The 16183-nt window shown below is 49.3% G+C and overlaps 1 protein-coding gene and 1 long non-coding RNA gene across 2 annotated transcripts; both read right to left on the bottom strand.

Annotated features, from left to right (window-relative positions):
• Nucleotides 1-10233: 10233 nt before the first annotated feature.
• Nucleotides 10234-15603, bottom strand: LOC140346707 (chromaffin granule amine transporter-like). The gene is made up of 9 exons (XM_072432894.1): nt 15509-15603; nt 15267-15359; nt 13772-13861; nt 13666-13709; nt 12085-12145; nt 11928-12023; nt 11637-11715; nt 11480-11531; nt 10234-10308 (listed from the first exon to the last, which is right to left on the bottom strand). Exons 1-9 carry the CDS (start codon nt 15591-15593, stop codon nt 10234-10236), a joined length of 675 nt encoding a protein of 224 aa, XP_072288995.1. The 5' UTR covers nt 15594-15603.
• A 75-nt stretch (nt 15604-15678) lies between these two features.
• LOC140347103 (uncharacterized) lies at nt 15679-16174 on the bottom strand. The gene is made up of 3 exons (XR_011924351.1): nt 16102-16174; nt 15852-15970; nt 15679-15745 (listed from the first exon to the last, which is right to left on the bottom strand). It is a non-coding gene; the product is annotated as an uncharacterized lncRNA (long non-coding RNA).
• Between the last annotated feature and the right edge of the window lie 9 nt (nt 16175-16183).

Here is a 16183-nt window from a genome sequence, read left to right as displayed (position 1 = left end):
AACAACTGCAGGACCAACCGGAGGTTTGGGAGAAACAGACAGGTCAAAGAAGACACAGAAATGATCAGACAGAGCAACATCGATCACATTAACATTTGAAATATTTACCCCCTTTGTAATTATGAGATCTAGAGTGTGTCCTTTGCTGTGGGTGGGGCCTCTCACATGCTGAGTAAGACTGAAGGTTTCAAGGACAGCATCAAGCTCTTTAGCGTTTCTGTCACAAACATTATCAACATGCACGTTGAAATCACCTGTAATGACCAAACCATCAAATCTGTGCATACGACTGAAACATCTCAGTAAAATCATCAATAAAACTTTGGCAGTGCTGGGGAGGCTTGTATAAAACAATGAAGAGAATGGATGGAGACCGTTTTAGCTCCATTTTAAAGGATACATACTCAAATGATGAAAACACCCCAAAAGACAACCTGCGGGTAATTATTTCATCTCTAAAGACAGCACAGACTCCACCCCCTTTTTTGTTTTCTCGTGTTTCAGATTCAAACTTAAAGTTGGGTGGAGCAGATTCTATCAGAACTACATTTCCTGTGTTTTTGTCAAGCCATGTTTCAGTTAAAAACATAAAATCAAGATTATAAGAAGAAATAAAATTATTAATTAAGAGAGATTTGTTACATAAGGATCTGACGTTTAGCACAGCAAGTTTCAGACTAGTTTCAGTGGGACTGGGCTTTATCTTTTCACAGGGAATATGAATCACATTTCTCAGATTGGGCCTGACTCGCATTTTGTTTTTCCATCTGTGTGATGATGTGACTACAGAAATAGCACTAGGGGGGGCTCTTTTTACATAGGGCCCCGGGTTGGTTTGATTTTTAATGTGACAATAAGTCCCGGCAACGCTGAGACCCAGTGCATCCTAGCTATGGGAGATACCAGGTGAAAGGCGAGGTTGGATGGGTGGTGGGGCTTTTGTAGCCAAGGAGAGTTTGGGACCAGGTGAGAGGCGAGGGGGGATGGGTGGTGGGGCTTTTGTTGGTGTAGTCGGCATAGCCCTTGCTATATTGGGCGTGAGTGGAGCCATCTTAATGCCTGATTTGATCAGACTTTCAAAATGGCTGGGAAGGCCCATGGGTGAGAGTGGAGATGAGAAGGAGAATGATGAATCTTTAGTGGGAGTAGATGTTGCAGGGGGAACCCAGGGCTGGTGTGAAGGCAGGGGCGGTGACAGGGATGTTGTTGGGCTTGTCACAGATGGGTCCAAGGCCTTTGAAGATTGTTCCTTTGCTGGAGGCGGTGGAGGTGAATGTGGAGCAGCTGGAGCTGAATCCTTTGCTGGTGGTGGTGGAGCAGCTGCTGATGAATCCTTTGGTGGAGGCTGAGGTTGTGGTACTTTTGATGTTGAAACATTGGCTCGGTCTCTGGCTGAGGGAGCAGGAATTCTTCTCTCATTCCTCTCTTCTCTAACTATCTGCTCAGGACCCTGTCCAGGCCCAGTCCAATGCCTCAGAGCGTGGAGCAGGTTCTCTGTCAGCACCCTCACTCCACCTCTGCATAGGTGGGGGCCATTTCTCTTAAACAGGTCCTCTCGTTTCCAGAATAGATAGAAGTTCTCAATGTAGTGTAGTCCTCTCGGGGAGCACTCTTTGGACAGCCATGTGTTCAGCTGAAGAAGCCGGCTAAACTTGTTTATCCTCCTGTCGATGTTTGGAAGAGGTCCACTTATGAAAGTTTTGATTTCCATTTTATCAAGCACGTCGAATAACTTCAAGAAGTCTTTTTTCAAAACTTCAGTCTGTTCCCGCCGCATGTCCACTGCACCCACGTGCACAATAAGCTGTGTGTTTATCTTTTCATGCGTCATGTGACTTATCGCGCCGTCCCCAACTAAAACAATCTGCGTGACCTTGGCAGATCCTCCTCGCTGTATTTTGGCCACGTCATCTTTCCTTTTTTCATTTAATTCCATCTCTGAAAGTGGTAAAAATCTGTTGGTGAGCTGTATTTTAGGTGACTTCACGTTATCTTTGTATCGTTTAGGCTTTGCTCCAAGTTTGTTCCAAGAAACAGCCTGGTCATTCTGGTTTTTAGACAGTTTTGGAAACGACACAGAGTCACTGCGGTTTAGGTTGAAAGTAGCAGTTTTTCTTGTAAAAAGTGTGCTCTTCTTACCGTCGGTTGACACAGGAATGGTATCGTGAAGAACTTTTTCAGATTCCAAAACAAATATCCGTGTTTTCAGCTCATTAATTTCTTGTTGATATTTCCGACAGCGTTCACAGTCTTTCTCCCTTCTTCTCCCGGACATGTCGCTGGCGTCAGATATGTCGTTAAAACTGGAAAAATGTTCTTAAAATCCTTGGTTTACTTGAAAAAGTCTAAAGCAAAAATGTTTGGAAGACAAAAACTGATTAAAAAGCAAAATAAATAAGGAAAGCAGCGATAGCAAGCGGAGCGAGCAAAAAAGCGTGTGCACTCTTCGGAAGCAGGAACGTATTACTTCGCTCTCAGAATGCCGGCCTTCTGGTGGTCCCAAGAGTCTCTAAAAGTACTGTAGGAGGTAGAGCGTTTAGCGACCAAGCTCCTGTGTTATGGAATCAGCTCCCGACCCGTGTTAAATACGCTGACACAGTCTCTTCATTTAAGTTCAGGCTTAAAACGTTCCTCTTCGAAATCGCTTATGGTCAGACTAGTTAGGAACAGAAACATAAACCCACAGCTTTAGCTACGCTGCCCTAGGAGTAACTATGCTGGGGGAAGTATGACAGCTTAAGCACTATCCTCTTCTTCTTCTGACTACTTATGCTATCAAACAATATTTATTTTTTGATTCCACTTGCAAACTGTTCACCGCCTTCTTTTTCTTTCTTTCACTCCTGAGGACCTGTGGACCCAGATGTCCCTCCCCTGGTGAAGTGGTCCCTGCCCTGTGTGGACGGTCCCTCATCTGCCTGAGGAGTGGGTCCAGCTCGCCCCCGACGGTCCCTCATCTGCCTGAGGAGTGGGTCCAGCTCGCCTCAGTCGGTCCCTCATCTGCCTGAAGAGTGGGTCCAGCTCGCCCCCGACGGTCCCTCATCTGCCTGAGGAGTGGGTCCAGCTCGCCCCCGACGGTCCCTCATCTGCCTGAAGAGTGGGTCCAGCTCGACTCAGTCGGTCCCTCATCTGCCTGAAGAGTGGCTCCAGCTCCAGTCTCCTCGTGTCCGTCTGTCCGTCTGTGAGAGTCGGATCTCTCCTTCACTGGAACTCCTCCAGGTTTCTACGCTTTTTTCCCAAAGAGGTTTTTTTTGTAGTTTTTCCTGGCCGAGAAGGAGAGTCTAAGGACAGAGGACCCTGGGACATCGTCCCTCACCACCACAGACATTGTCTGACTCCATCGCCACCACAGACATTGTTGATTCATTTCTCCCTGTGGCCCTCAGAGGCAACTGTTGTTGTGATTTTGGGCCTTACAAAAATAAATTGATTTGATTTGATTTGAAAGTGAGTTAGCTCTAAGTGTCTTGGTGGTTTTAGGGTAATTTTTTGCATTGTGGGATTTATAGCATTTTTAATGCCCTGAACTTTGTCATTAAAGAATAATGCAAACTCATTACACTTGGATGTGGAAATGAGTTCTAACGGCAGCTGAGCTGGAGGGTTTGTTAATCTGTTTACTGTGGCAAACAGGACACGCGAGTTGTTACTGCAGCTTCCAATTATTTCAGAAAAATATCTTTCCCTAGTTCTACATAAGATTAGGTTGTACATGTTCAGCTTCTCTTTGTAAAACTCTTTTTGAACCTGGAGCTTTGACTTGCGCCATTTCCGTTCGGCCCTGCGGCACTCCCTTTTCTGTGCCCTGACCGAATCATCATTTCTCCACGGCGCCTTCTGCTTATTTTTAACCATTTTAGCCTTTATAGGGGCGATGGTGTCCAGAACATTCAAAACACTAGATGTAACAGAGTTCAACAAATCATTTACATTAGAACATGCGACATTTTCAAAGTTTATCATTTCCATAAACAGTGCACCTGTGCCATCACTTATGTGTCTCCTCTGAACAACTGCAGGACCAACCGGAGGTTTGGGAGAAACAGACAGGTCAAAGAAGACACAGAAATGATCAGACAGAGCAACATCGATCACATTAACATTTGAAATATTTACCCCCTTTGTAATTATGAGATCTAGAGTGTGTTCTTTGCTGTGGGTGGGGCCTCTCACATGCTGAGTAAGACTGAAGGTTTCAAGGACAGCATCAAGCTCTTTAATAAGAGTTTTTTTTTTTTTTTTTGTGCACAAGAGTTCTATTAAGAGTGTGTTTTGAAACTTCTATAATCTGTCCTTTCCTCTTGTTCTACTGCGTTGTAACAACGAAATTTCCCCTTGTGTAGATATTAAAGGTTTATCTTATCTTATCTTATCTTTCCTGTACTGTCTGTGTTATGAATCCAGTCCAGTTTGTGGTTCAGATGAACACCAGGTACTTGTATGAGTCACTCTCTCAATGTCCCGTCCCTGGATGTTCACTGGTGAGGGGGGCGTGGCCTCTGTGGAAGTCCACCACCATCTCCTTTGTCTTTCCCGCGTTGATGAGGAGGTGGTTCCGCTGACACCAGTCCACAAAGTCCTGCTCCAGTCCTCTGTCCTCCACATCATCGTCGTCTGTGATGAGTCCGATGATGGCAGAGTGGTCAGAGAACGTCTGCAGGACACAGCTGTCCGTGTTGTGTCTGAAGTCTGCAGTGTAGAGGGTGAAGAGAAAGGGCGCGAGGACGATGCCTTGGGGTGCCCCCACACTGCAGGTCCCTTACACTGCAGGGTCCCCACACTGCAGGTCTCTTGTCTTGGGCACAGATACCAGACAGGAGGTCTTCAGACCTGTGGTACCACCCTCAGCTTCAGGCTCATGTTGAAGACATGCTCCATAACTCCACACAGTTCATCTGCAGGACTTAAGGAGCCTGGGGCTGATGCCGTCAGGTCCTGCTGCCTTCCTCACTTTAATCCTCTTCAGCTCACTCCTCACCTGTGCTGCTGTGACAGTCAGCGGTTGGCACAGGGACTGTGTGCTGGGGGGATGGGTGAATCCGGGTGGAGTGGTGAGCTGATGGGCCGGAGCAGAGGTGTGAAGAGGGACGGGTGTGGGCCATTGTCTTGCTGTGGAAGAGGGAGCATGCAGCTGTGCAGGGGAAGAGAAGGGTGATTGAAAGAATCCCAGGAAGTGAGAATTCAGTTCGTAGTTCCACTGTTTTGTTTTGTTCCCACGTCTCTGTGTTCTGTCTACATATCCGTGTTCCTTTCATTTCATCGGTCATTGCTGCACCTGTATACCACACATCTCCTCCCTCACTCCTGGACTATCTACTGCGCTAGCCGCCAGCTAAGAGGTGGCTCAACACCTGCTAAGGCCCGTCATGGCATCGCGGGGCCTCCCTGCCGTGCAGACAAGGTCTGGGGTAACCAACGCCATTCACTCCACCAGCTTCAACACCCGGTCCACTGCTGCTTTTTCACAACCCTCTGCCCACCAGCTTCTAGCTAACCAGCTTCCAGCCACCGCCAACATACTAACTGGATTACTATCATCTGCTGTTACGTTCCATCTCCTCCTCGGACTACCACTCCCGCGTCTCCAGGCCACCGCTCCACCAACTTCTTGCCCACTCACCTACACTGCTGCTGACCTTCACCCCCTCAACCATAACCACCATCTCCCAGCTGCTGCCGCCTCTGCAGCTCAGCTGGGATCCTTCGCTGGCCCCGCTACATCCACCGGGGCTCTGGTCTCTCCCATAACCAACACTCCAACGACGGCTCACCTATCCCCTCACTCTGGACTAGTTTTTGCCCCCCCGTCACCCCCACCTGCCGCACTGCCAACCTCAGCAACCTCCGCCGCCCCCCCACCCCTGCGCCCCCATCCATCTCCGCGCCCCCATCCATCTCCCTTGCACTGCTGAACTGCCGCTCCCTCGCCAACAAATCACCTGTTATATCTGAACTGCTACTGGACAATAACATTGATCTGCTTCTCCTCTGTGAAACATGGCAACAGCCTCTGGATTTCTATGCTCTCAACCAAGCCACTCCCTCCAACTACACTTACACTGCCAAACCCCGCCTCTCCGGGCGTGGGGGAGGTCTTGCTGTTATTCATAAAAAATCTACATCCATCACTGAACTGAACCTCAACCTTCCATCCATCTCATCATTTGAAAACCTTGCCTTCTCCCCCCCCAACTCTATCACCGCTATCCTGATCTATCGTCCCCCAAAGCCCCACCCCTCTTTCCTCACTGAATTGTCTGAACTCCTCACCATCGCATCCTCTCTCTCTGCCCGCCTCCTACTCACTGGTGACTTCAACATCCACATTGACTGCCCCAACGCTCCACTGACGTCCGACTTCCTCTCTCTCCTGGACTGCTTCTATCTCACCCAATACATTGACTTCCCCACCCATACCAAAGGCCACACTCTGGACTTAGTCTGTTCCTCTCTCCTACCCATATCTCCTACCGCCTCCTCTTCCCCCGACGACTATGCTGCCATGCTCAACACCACCCTCTCCAACTCCCTTGACTCCCTAGCCCCCTGGAAAACCTCCTCTGTCTCATACATCAACCCCGCCCCCTGGTACACCCCTGAACTTCGCACCATGAAGCAAACTGGCCGCCGACTCGAACGACTCCTCAAAACAACCCGCCTCACCGTCCACGCCGAAGCTTTCAAATTACACATCTCCTCCTACCGTGACGCTCTCCAAGCTGCCAAATCTGCCCACCTCTCCACCCTCATCAACAGCTCCCACCGGAGCCCTCGCACCCTGTTCTCCACCGTCAACAAGCTGCTCCAGCCACCGGACACCACTCCACCCTCCTCCCTCGACCTCTGCAACTCTTTCCTCCTTGCCTTGAATGACAAAATTTCCAAAATCAACAGCTCCCTGACTGCCCCCCCCCCTCTCCCTGACCACCCACCCTTCCCTCCCCTCACCACCTTCTCCTCTGTTAACTCCTCTCATATCCTAGACATTATCACCGCTTCCAAAACCACCACCTGCTCTCTCGACCCCCTCCCAACGACTCTAACCAAGGCTTGCCTCCATGCTCTCATCCCCCATCTCACCACCTCTTCAACCAGTCTCTATCCCTCGGCCATGTTCCTTCCATTTACAAACTGGCCTCCATCACCCCCATCCTCAAAAAACCCACCCTAGACCCCGCCAACCTCTCCAACTACCGCCCCATATCCAACCTGCCGTTCCTCTCCAAAACACTGGAACGCATCGTCGCCGCCCAACTCCACACCCACCTCCAGTCTAACAACCTCTACGAACCCCTCCAATCTGGCTCCGCCCACTTCACAGCACTGAAACAGCCCTGGTCAAAGTACTCAACGATCTCCTCACCTCTGCAGACTCCGGGGCCCTCAACATCCTGTTACTACTGGACCTCAGCGCAGCCTTTGACACTATAAACCATTCCATCCTCCTACAAAGGCTGCGCCAACTGGGTGTTGAGGGCTCTGCACTTGACTGGCTCACATCCTACCTCACCAACAGGCAAGAGTTCATCTCCCTCTCCGGTCACTCATCCACCCTCTCCCCAGTAACGCAGGGGTCCCCCAGGGCTCAGTCCTCGGCCCCCTCCTCTTCATCTGCTACCTCTTCCCCCTTGGTCACATCCTCCGCCAACTCAACCTGGACTTTCACTGCTACGCTGACGACACCCAGATATACCTCACCACCAAATCCACCCAAAACCCTCCCCTCAGCCACATTGAAACCTGCATCTCTACAATAAAATCATGGCTCACTCTCAACTTCCTCAAACTGAACAGTGACAAAACAGAGCTCCTCCTCATTGGCACCAAATCCACTCTCAATAAAACTGGTCCCTTTTCACTCAGCATCGACACCTCGACCATCACCCCCTCTACCCTGGTACGCAATCTCGGTGTCATCATGGACCCCACCCTCTCCTTCACTCCCCATGTCAGCCACATTGTCAAGACCTCATACTTCCACCTCCGCCGCATCGCCAAAATCCAACACTGCCTCACCCTCCCCGCTGCTGAATCCCTCATCCAGGCCTTCATCTCCTCCCGCCTCGACTACTGCAACTCCCTCCTCACTGGCATCTCCTCCCATTCCCTCCATAGACTCCAAATGGTCCAAAACTCCGCTGCCCGCCTCCTCACCCACACCCGCCTCCTCACCCACACCCGCCTCCTCACCCACACCCGCCTCCTCACCCACACCCGCCTCCTCACCCACACCCGCCTCCTCACCCACACCCGGTCCCGTGATCACATCACTCCTGTTCTCCGCTCTCTCCACTGGCTCCCCATCAAGCAGCGCATCAACTTGAAAATACTCCTCCTCACCTTCAAAGCTCTCCACCACCTAGCTCCCCCCCTACCTATCTGACTTCCTCATCCCCCACCGCCCCTCCCGAGCTCTCCGATCCTCCTCCTGACCTCCTCATCCCCCACCGCCCTCCTGAGCCCTCCGATCCTCCTCCACTCTCACCCTGACTGCACCAACATCCCGACTCAAAACTTTTGGCGACAGAGCATTCTCCCGAACAGCACCCCGACTCTGGAACTCCCTCCCCCAACCTGTCCGCCACTCTCCCTCACTCACAACATTCAAATCCCGCATAAAAACATATCTCTTCACCCAAGCCTACCCCCCGGCTACATCCCCATCATTTTCTTTCTGCCTCTCCTGTCTTGTTTATTTTATCTGTTCATTATTGTGTATTGTACGTGCTGTCCCCCCCTTATCTGTAAATACCTCCCCCCCTTTTTTGTATCTGTCCAGCGTCTTTGGGTCCCTGAAAAGCGCTATACAAATAAAAGATTTACTATTGTTATTATTATGTAGTTCCCCCTTCGTATGGACAAGGGGAACTTTGAGGCCTGAGATGGTGTAGGGTATTCTTACTAGTACAAGTACTGTAAGGTTATGAATGTCTTCCCACTTGTGGAAGAGGGCGGGGCATTCTAGGTTAATATTGATTAAAGAATTGTTCAACAATTCAAACATGACACACTGCATAAGTGTGGCTAAGTTTGATAACATATTTTATGAGTAGATTGGGGCACCAGCCATATAATCAACAATTTTAACAACTCTATAATCAGATATCTAAATTAATTAACGAATTAAAAATTAATTTGCTCGTTGATCTAAAGGTTTGAGTATGTAACCGTGACATTGACCCCTTTTCTGGAAATGAATGAACACTTTACCAAGTGTGGTTTATGAAAATGTAATGACCAAATAATTAAACAGATAAATATGAATTAGGAATATGCAAATGAGTCGATTTACAGACGGAAACAATTCTAAGATGATATTATCAGCCTGTGAAGTGCATTTATACGAACGGAACCAGAAGCTGTGATCCTGAGGAGATGGGCCTGTAGAGTCCAAAAGCCTGCGTGTCGTCCGTATTGCCTCCAGGGGTCACTCAGGGGTCATGCTGCCACAGTCCACACGCTGGCTAGAGCAGAGCTGCTCTGGAGCTCGGCTCTGACGGTGTCAGGCCAAAGAAGGACTGGATCAGGCTCTGTGATTTGCATTCTCCTTGGCTCTGAGGCGTTCCCCAGATGAAAAGGCCGTTGTGCTGCTCCAAGGAGGCTGGTCTGCAAAAGCTGTTGTGGACTTGAAAAGTTGCTAAAAGGTCCTCTGCTTGATTTTGCATGATGCAGTATCAATCATGTTTAAAAACGGGCACAGAATTCTTGGTCCTGGGAGAAGAAGTTAGCTTGTGGCGCTGGAATGTCCCGTAGCTTAACTTAGCTTAGCCCAGCCAGGCCAGAGGCCTTCTCCCCGGATCCTTTGTCATGGACCTTCCTGGTGGAAACTCTGATGGAACTGACTGTCTTTCCTTTGTCTTTCTGACTTACCCATGCGGGGGTTTCGGCGCCGTAGCTTCAGCCAATCAGCATGCACGCTGGGGTCAGAGCTTGATGAAGATAATACAACCATTGTTCAGAATTAGCCACAATAGTTACAAAGGAAAAAATATCCATAAAACAAGTTATAAAACAGTTAAATTGACATGTAAAACACAATAAAGTTATGTACAGTAACGTCATCTGGTGGACAAATTCTGCAATCTGATGATTGTCTACTAAAACTGCATAGTCGTTTTAGCGTTTTAGCCTTTTTTTCTTGGAGAGAGAATGACTCTCGTGAGTTTGTTTTAATCCAGAAGTCATTCGATGGAAAAGTTATTTTCACCATTCAAAGCATCTCTGTTTGTTCGCTCACGTTTTCTGCTCCTGAGGGCCGTAGAACTCCACACAGGGATTGTTAGCTGAAAACAACTTTAGCCCGCATTCCTATAACCATGGCAACATGAGGAGGTCATCTGCATATCTTACAATGGTTTTCAGGATCCTCCACACTCCCTGAATGTTCTTCTGCTGCAGCTGCTCCTCCATCCTCCTCTTGTAGCCGGCCTCAGCCTGCCTGATCTTCCTCCTCAGCTCCTTCTGCACAGTCCTCAGCTCCTCCTTGTTCCCTGACCTGAAGGCTCTCTTCTTCTCCTTCAGCAGAGCTTTCAGTTCACGGTTAATCCATGGCTTGTTGTTTGGAAAACACTGCACCGTCCGGGAGGGAACAATGTTCTCAAAACAGAAGTTGATGTAGTCCGTGATGCACTCTGTGATGGTGTTGATGTCCTCCCCATGTGGGTCATAAAGCTCAGTCCAGACAGTGGTGCTGAAGCAGTCCCTCAGAGCCTTCTCGCTCTCAGCAGACCACATCCTCACCACACGGGACACCACAGGCTGCCTGCGCACGATGGGTTCATACACAGGCCTCAGATGTACAAGGTTGTGGTCCGAGCTGCCCAGGGGAGGGAGGGGGGAAGAAGAATAAGCCTCCTTGGTGTTGGCAAAAAACAAGTCCAGTTTTTTATTGTCTCTGGTGGGGCAGGTAACATACTGGTGTATGTTGGTAGAACAGAAGAGGGAGAAGCGTGGTTAAAGTCACCAGAGACGAGGAAGAGAGCCTGTGGGTGCTGTGTCTGTGATCTGCTGGTGCAGCAGAGCAGTTCTTCACAAGCATTTTCAGCATTGGCAGACGGGACCACATAGACTGCAATCACAATAACATGTGAGAACTTCCGGGGCAGATAATATGGCCTCATGCCAACAGCCAACAATTCAATGTCTTTGTTACACAGCTGCTCCTTCACCGTACAATGGTCAGATTTTCACCAATTCTCGTTCACAATCACAGCACTCTCTCGTTCTATCAGCGCGCAGCAGATGAAAGTGATCCAAAGCGATAATAGAATCCGGGATTTATTCCAGCGGAATAAAGTTGAATCAAAGCGGGTCCATCGCGTACCCTGATCGTACAAAGTAAAAGTACAAAAATATTTACAAAAATACAACAAATAGAGCAAAAAAAGTTTGAAAGCGAGAGAGAGAGCGTTGCAACAGACAGCTAGCACACACCAGCGCTGGAAGAAAAAAAAGACCAATCAGAGCTAGAGTTACTCACACAGAAGAAACTGACTCCGGCGAGGTTCATCCCGATCATGGAGCACAGCCACCTGGACACACATTCAACACTGGAGTAAACCCGCCCACAGTGAGTCCGAGAGAAGGAAGAGGCATTTGTGTCAGAGCGCCCCCTGCAGGAGCGCACAGGGACTAACCTTCCACACGGTTTGCTCAAGTACCCGAACAGGTTTGTGGAGATGAGGTAGGCCAAAGTGGCCGGAGTGTACGACAATCCTGCAACACATAAAACACACTCAAGTTCTGACCTTGAAGAGCATCAGGAAAGACTTTTAAATAACTGTAGAAAAAAGGAAGAAAAAGGGAAATGTTTTTATTGCACCCTCATTAACAATTGTGTGATGTTTTGTGCTCTTGAGAAGGAAACCACAAAACATGAAAACAACAACGTCTTTAAAGCTTAAGAAAACAGTGGCAGTGTAACGCACCAAGCTGCAGCTGGGAGGCGCACATGGTCTCCATCAACCAGATCGGCAAAGTTGCATCTTGGACCGCTATCGCCATGTTAGAGAAGAACAGGGCCCCTGCAGACAAAGACCTGGTTCAGACCCGATCCTGGTTCAGTACCCGGTCCTGGTTCAGTACCTGCGGTGAGGAGGATGTATGGGTCTCTCAGAAGTGTGAGGAAAGGCGTTCCTTTGATGCTCTGTAAAAGTGTAAAACATGATGACTCAGGAGGAGAGACAGATGTAAACTTTATTGTTGGGTGGGTTTGATATGAGTAGTAGACACAGGCAGAACATGCAAAAAGTGCTCCAGTGGACCTTGTCAATAATATAAATGGTCATTTTAATAGTTAAGGCCCGTTCAGACCGCGGCGTCAAAGTGTCCAGTTTACATTAAAGTGTGTTTTTGCAGCGCTTTTTGAGGATTGGAACACTGGACCAGCTCTAGACTCTCCATCGGGTCCACGAGGGTTTAGGGGAGTTTGCCCAACCAGTCCACATGTTCTTTGTGGATCTGGAGAAGACTTTCGTCCCTCAGTCAGGGCTCGGAGGGTGTGGTCAGGGGTCAGAGGGTGCAGTCAGGGCTCGGAGGGTGTGGTCAGGGGTCAGAGGGTGCAGTCAGGGCTCGGAGGGTGTGGTCAGGGGTCAGAGGGTGCAGTCAGGGCTCAGAGGGTGTCCGGTTTGGGAACGACAGAATCTCATCTCTGCTGTTTGCAGACGATGTTGTCCTGATGGCTCCATCAAACCCGGACCTGCAGCTGCACTGGGACGATTTGAGCCGAGTGTGAAGCGTCTGGGATGAGAATCAGCACCTCCAAATTAAACAGTTGTTTCAATTTGGGTTTGTCTTTTATAAATGTGCACTCACCGCACTTCCTCTTCTGCTTTGCTTTGTGGTTAGTAACTCTCATGGCTCAGTTCTGTCTCTGTCAAATTGAATCATTACTTGTTGGATTTTATTAGTCACACATGTTTTTAGAGATCACAACCTCTGAGGCATCTTAGGCCCTCAAACGTCTCGGGACTCTGTGGTCTTGGTCTTCTCTCGGGACCCAAGGGGACCCTGTGGTCTCAGATATGTCTAAGACGTTCTGTCCTAGGAACACCACGTTCTGTCTGAGGAACACCACGTTCTGCCTGAGGAACACCACGTTCTGTCTGAAGAACACCACTTTCTGTCTGAGGAACACCACCTTTTGCCTGAGGAACACCACCTTCTGCCTGAGGAACACCACTTTCTGCCTGAGGAACACCACCTTCTGCCTGAGGAACACCACGTTCTGCCTGAGGAACACCACCTTCTGTCTGAGGAACACCACCTTCTGCCTGAGGAACACCACGTTCTGCCTGAGGAACACCACCTTCTGTCTGAGGAACACCACGTTCTGTCTGAGGAACACCACCTTTTGCCTGAGGAACACCACCTTCTGCCTGAGGAACACCACCTTCTGTCTGAGGAACACCACGTTCTGTCTGAGGAACACCACCTTTTGCCTGAGGAACACCACCTTCTGCCTGAGGAACACCACGTTCTGCCTGAGGAACACCACCTTCTGTCTGAGGAACACCACGTTCTGCCTGAGGAACACCACCTTCTGTCTGAGGAACACCACGTTCTGTCTGAGGAACACCACCTTTTGCCTGAGGAACACCACCTTCTGCCTGAGGAACACCACCTTCTGTCTGAGGAACACCATGTTCCGTCTGAAGATGGACTCACCTCTGGAGAGACCTGGGTCGGACTCAGGATACAGAGCTGCAGCACTGAGGAGCAAAGTCAAATATATATAAATATAAAACAATCTGAACTCCATGAATAAACTCACCTCCTTCCAACAGAGTCAGTCCCGCCAGGACCAGGAAGGGGGCGCTCTTCCCCACAAACTCATACAACACACTGCCAAATGGAGCGCCACCTGAAAGCAAGATCAGACAAAAGTCCAGCTTTAGAGCGTTTTCAAACATTAGAGCGCCCCCTGGGGCAGCCTCTGTGTTAGAGCGCCCCCTGGGGCAGCTTCTGTATTAGAGCACCCCCTAGGGAAGCCTCTGTGTTAGAGAAACCCCTGGGGCAGCCTCTGTGCACCTCACTGAGTTCTGTTTCCTTCACTTTGGGTCGGGCCTGTTAACGGGAACCGCTCAGCATTCACCTAAACGCCATGAGTCACATGACGGGATCAGCTGACCAAAGAACGTCTACACTTGACAACAAGTTTTCACAGCCAGAGCTGATGCGGGCACAGAGCTGATGCGGGCACAGAGCTGATGCGGGCACAGAGCTGATGCGGGCACAGAGCTGATGCGGGCACAGAGCTGATGCGGGCACAGAGCTGATGCGGGCACAGAGCTGATGCGAGCACTCGAATCTTTGCATCTGTGATGTTTGTTTTATCTTGTTTGGAACTGATTTGATTGTGATGATGTGCGTACGTGTCAATGTTTGTCACTGCCTTTAAAAGGATGTGTGTGTCATTGTTCTGGAGGGTCGGGACAGAAACCTTTGTCAGGGAAAGTGATTATTTACAGTGCACCAGTAAATAAAGATCCACCTTTTGAGAAAGACAAACTCTGTTCTGTTTCATCTTTTCTTGGTGATTGTTTGCAGAAAGCAAAGTGCACACGCTCACTTCCTTAGGAGGTTTTTTCTTTCACTTGTGGCACCGCGAGGACTACGCCCGCTTTCTGAGTGGCACAAACACACATCATGGAGAAGTGTCTCCGTGTTCTTAAGCTCAGTCAGTTTGACTTGTATGAAGCAGGTTGCACATCAGGACAAGCACAAGGCCTTTTGTGGTTGAGGATCTGGACCAAACACCACCAATGACCTTCACTACTCGTGTTGTGATGAAGCCACCGTTAACCCTGGGCGATGATTGGATGTGGCCGTAGGTACAGTTCGGCCTCTCTCATCTTCTCCACACGGGGGCAGTGCTGACCTGAGGTTCTTCAGCGTGTGGCATCTCCGAGGAGGAGACCTCTGTCATATTACCAGAGCTCTGTCTCTCAGGAGAGGATTCAGGCCAAAACACCGAACCCATTGAGTCCTTCTAGGGCCACTTCATACAAGATGGGCTGCTGGTGCCAAAGTGGGTGAGCCTTCATTTCTGGTAGTTGTTCCTGAAAACTGTCCACTGGAAAAGAGCCTAAAATGTGAGTATGTTCTGGCCCAGACTGAGATGTTATGTTCAAGTGTATTAAATCCTGTCACGAGAACCATTTCCAAATCTTTTAAACTCACCCGGAAAAGAGACAAAATCGGCCTATGACAGCCAGACAAGGCAGTGGCTGTGACAAGAAGAGAAGAAAAGTTTAAATGCTTCTTACAGAGCAACCCCAGAGCCAGACCCCCTAGAGCCACGCCCATGGCCCGGCCCCTCTCCTCATCGTCAGGGTAAACACTGGCCAGCAACCCCAAACCTGCAACACATACAAGACATGCAACATGCAAGAGCTGTAACAGAGTAATAGTAGTGGTGGTCGTGGTGGTAGTAGTAGTGTAGTAGTGGTAGTAGTGGTGGTAGTAGTAGTGTAGTAGTAGTAGTAGTAGTAATACTGTGGTCTTGTACCTGCCACAGCGCTGGAGGAGGATCCCACTACCTGCAGCGCTCGAGCAGAGAACAGCAGAACGTAACTGTCAGCGAAGGCAAACATTGCAGAAACAAAACAGTGTCTAAACAAGGTCTAAACAAGGACTAAACAAGGACTAAACCAGGACTAAACCAGGACTAAAACAAAGAGACTCACTGAGGGTTGAGACGAACATAACCAGGAACCCTGCAAACATCGGGATGTGGAACCCAATCCTACAAACAAAGAACCAGATCTGAACCAGGACAAAAGCAGGTCTAAGACTAAACAAGGAGTAAACGAGGACTAAACAAAGTCAAAATCAGGAGGCAGGATGGGTACCTGTTGGTGAGAGGTCCAATAAAGGGGTTGACAAGAAGCTGGACCACAGCTTTGGACGTGAGCAGAGCCCCCACTTTGAAGTTCTCCTGCTGCAGGAACCCAGTGTCCACTAGGCAGCGCTGTGGAGCACAATGCACTGAACAAGACTGAGCCAGGACTAAAGACTGAACCGGCATCAACAGACGCTAAGCTCAGACAATTTATATACACAAGACGTGATGAGGACTAATCCATGTTAGTCATGACTTACTGAAGAGTTGGAGGTGTGGTTCTGGGGCTCCTGGAGGTGTTGAGCTCAGGTCCCAGGGAAGAGCCAGAGGAGGACGAGCTGG

This window comes from Eucyclogobius newberryi, unplaced genomic scaffold, assembly GCF_026437365.1.
Source record: "Eucyclogobius newberryi isolate DKJ021-1_F unplaced genomic scaffold, fEucNew1.0.hap1 SCAF_6, whole genome shotgun sequence".
Taxonomy (NCBI): Eukaryota; Metazoa; Chordata; class Actinopteri; order Gobiiformes; family Gobiidae; genus Eucyclogobius; species Eucyclogobius newberryi.
The sequence above is the reverse complement of the archived record's forward strand: the minus strand, read 5'-3'. Positions and strand labels throughout refer to the sequence as shown.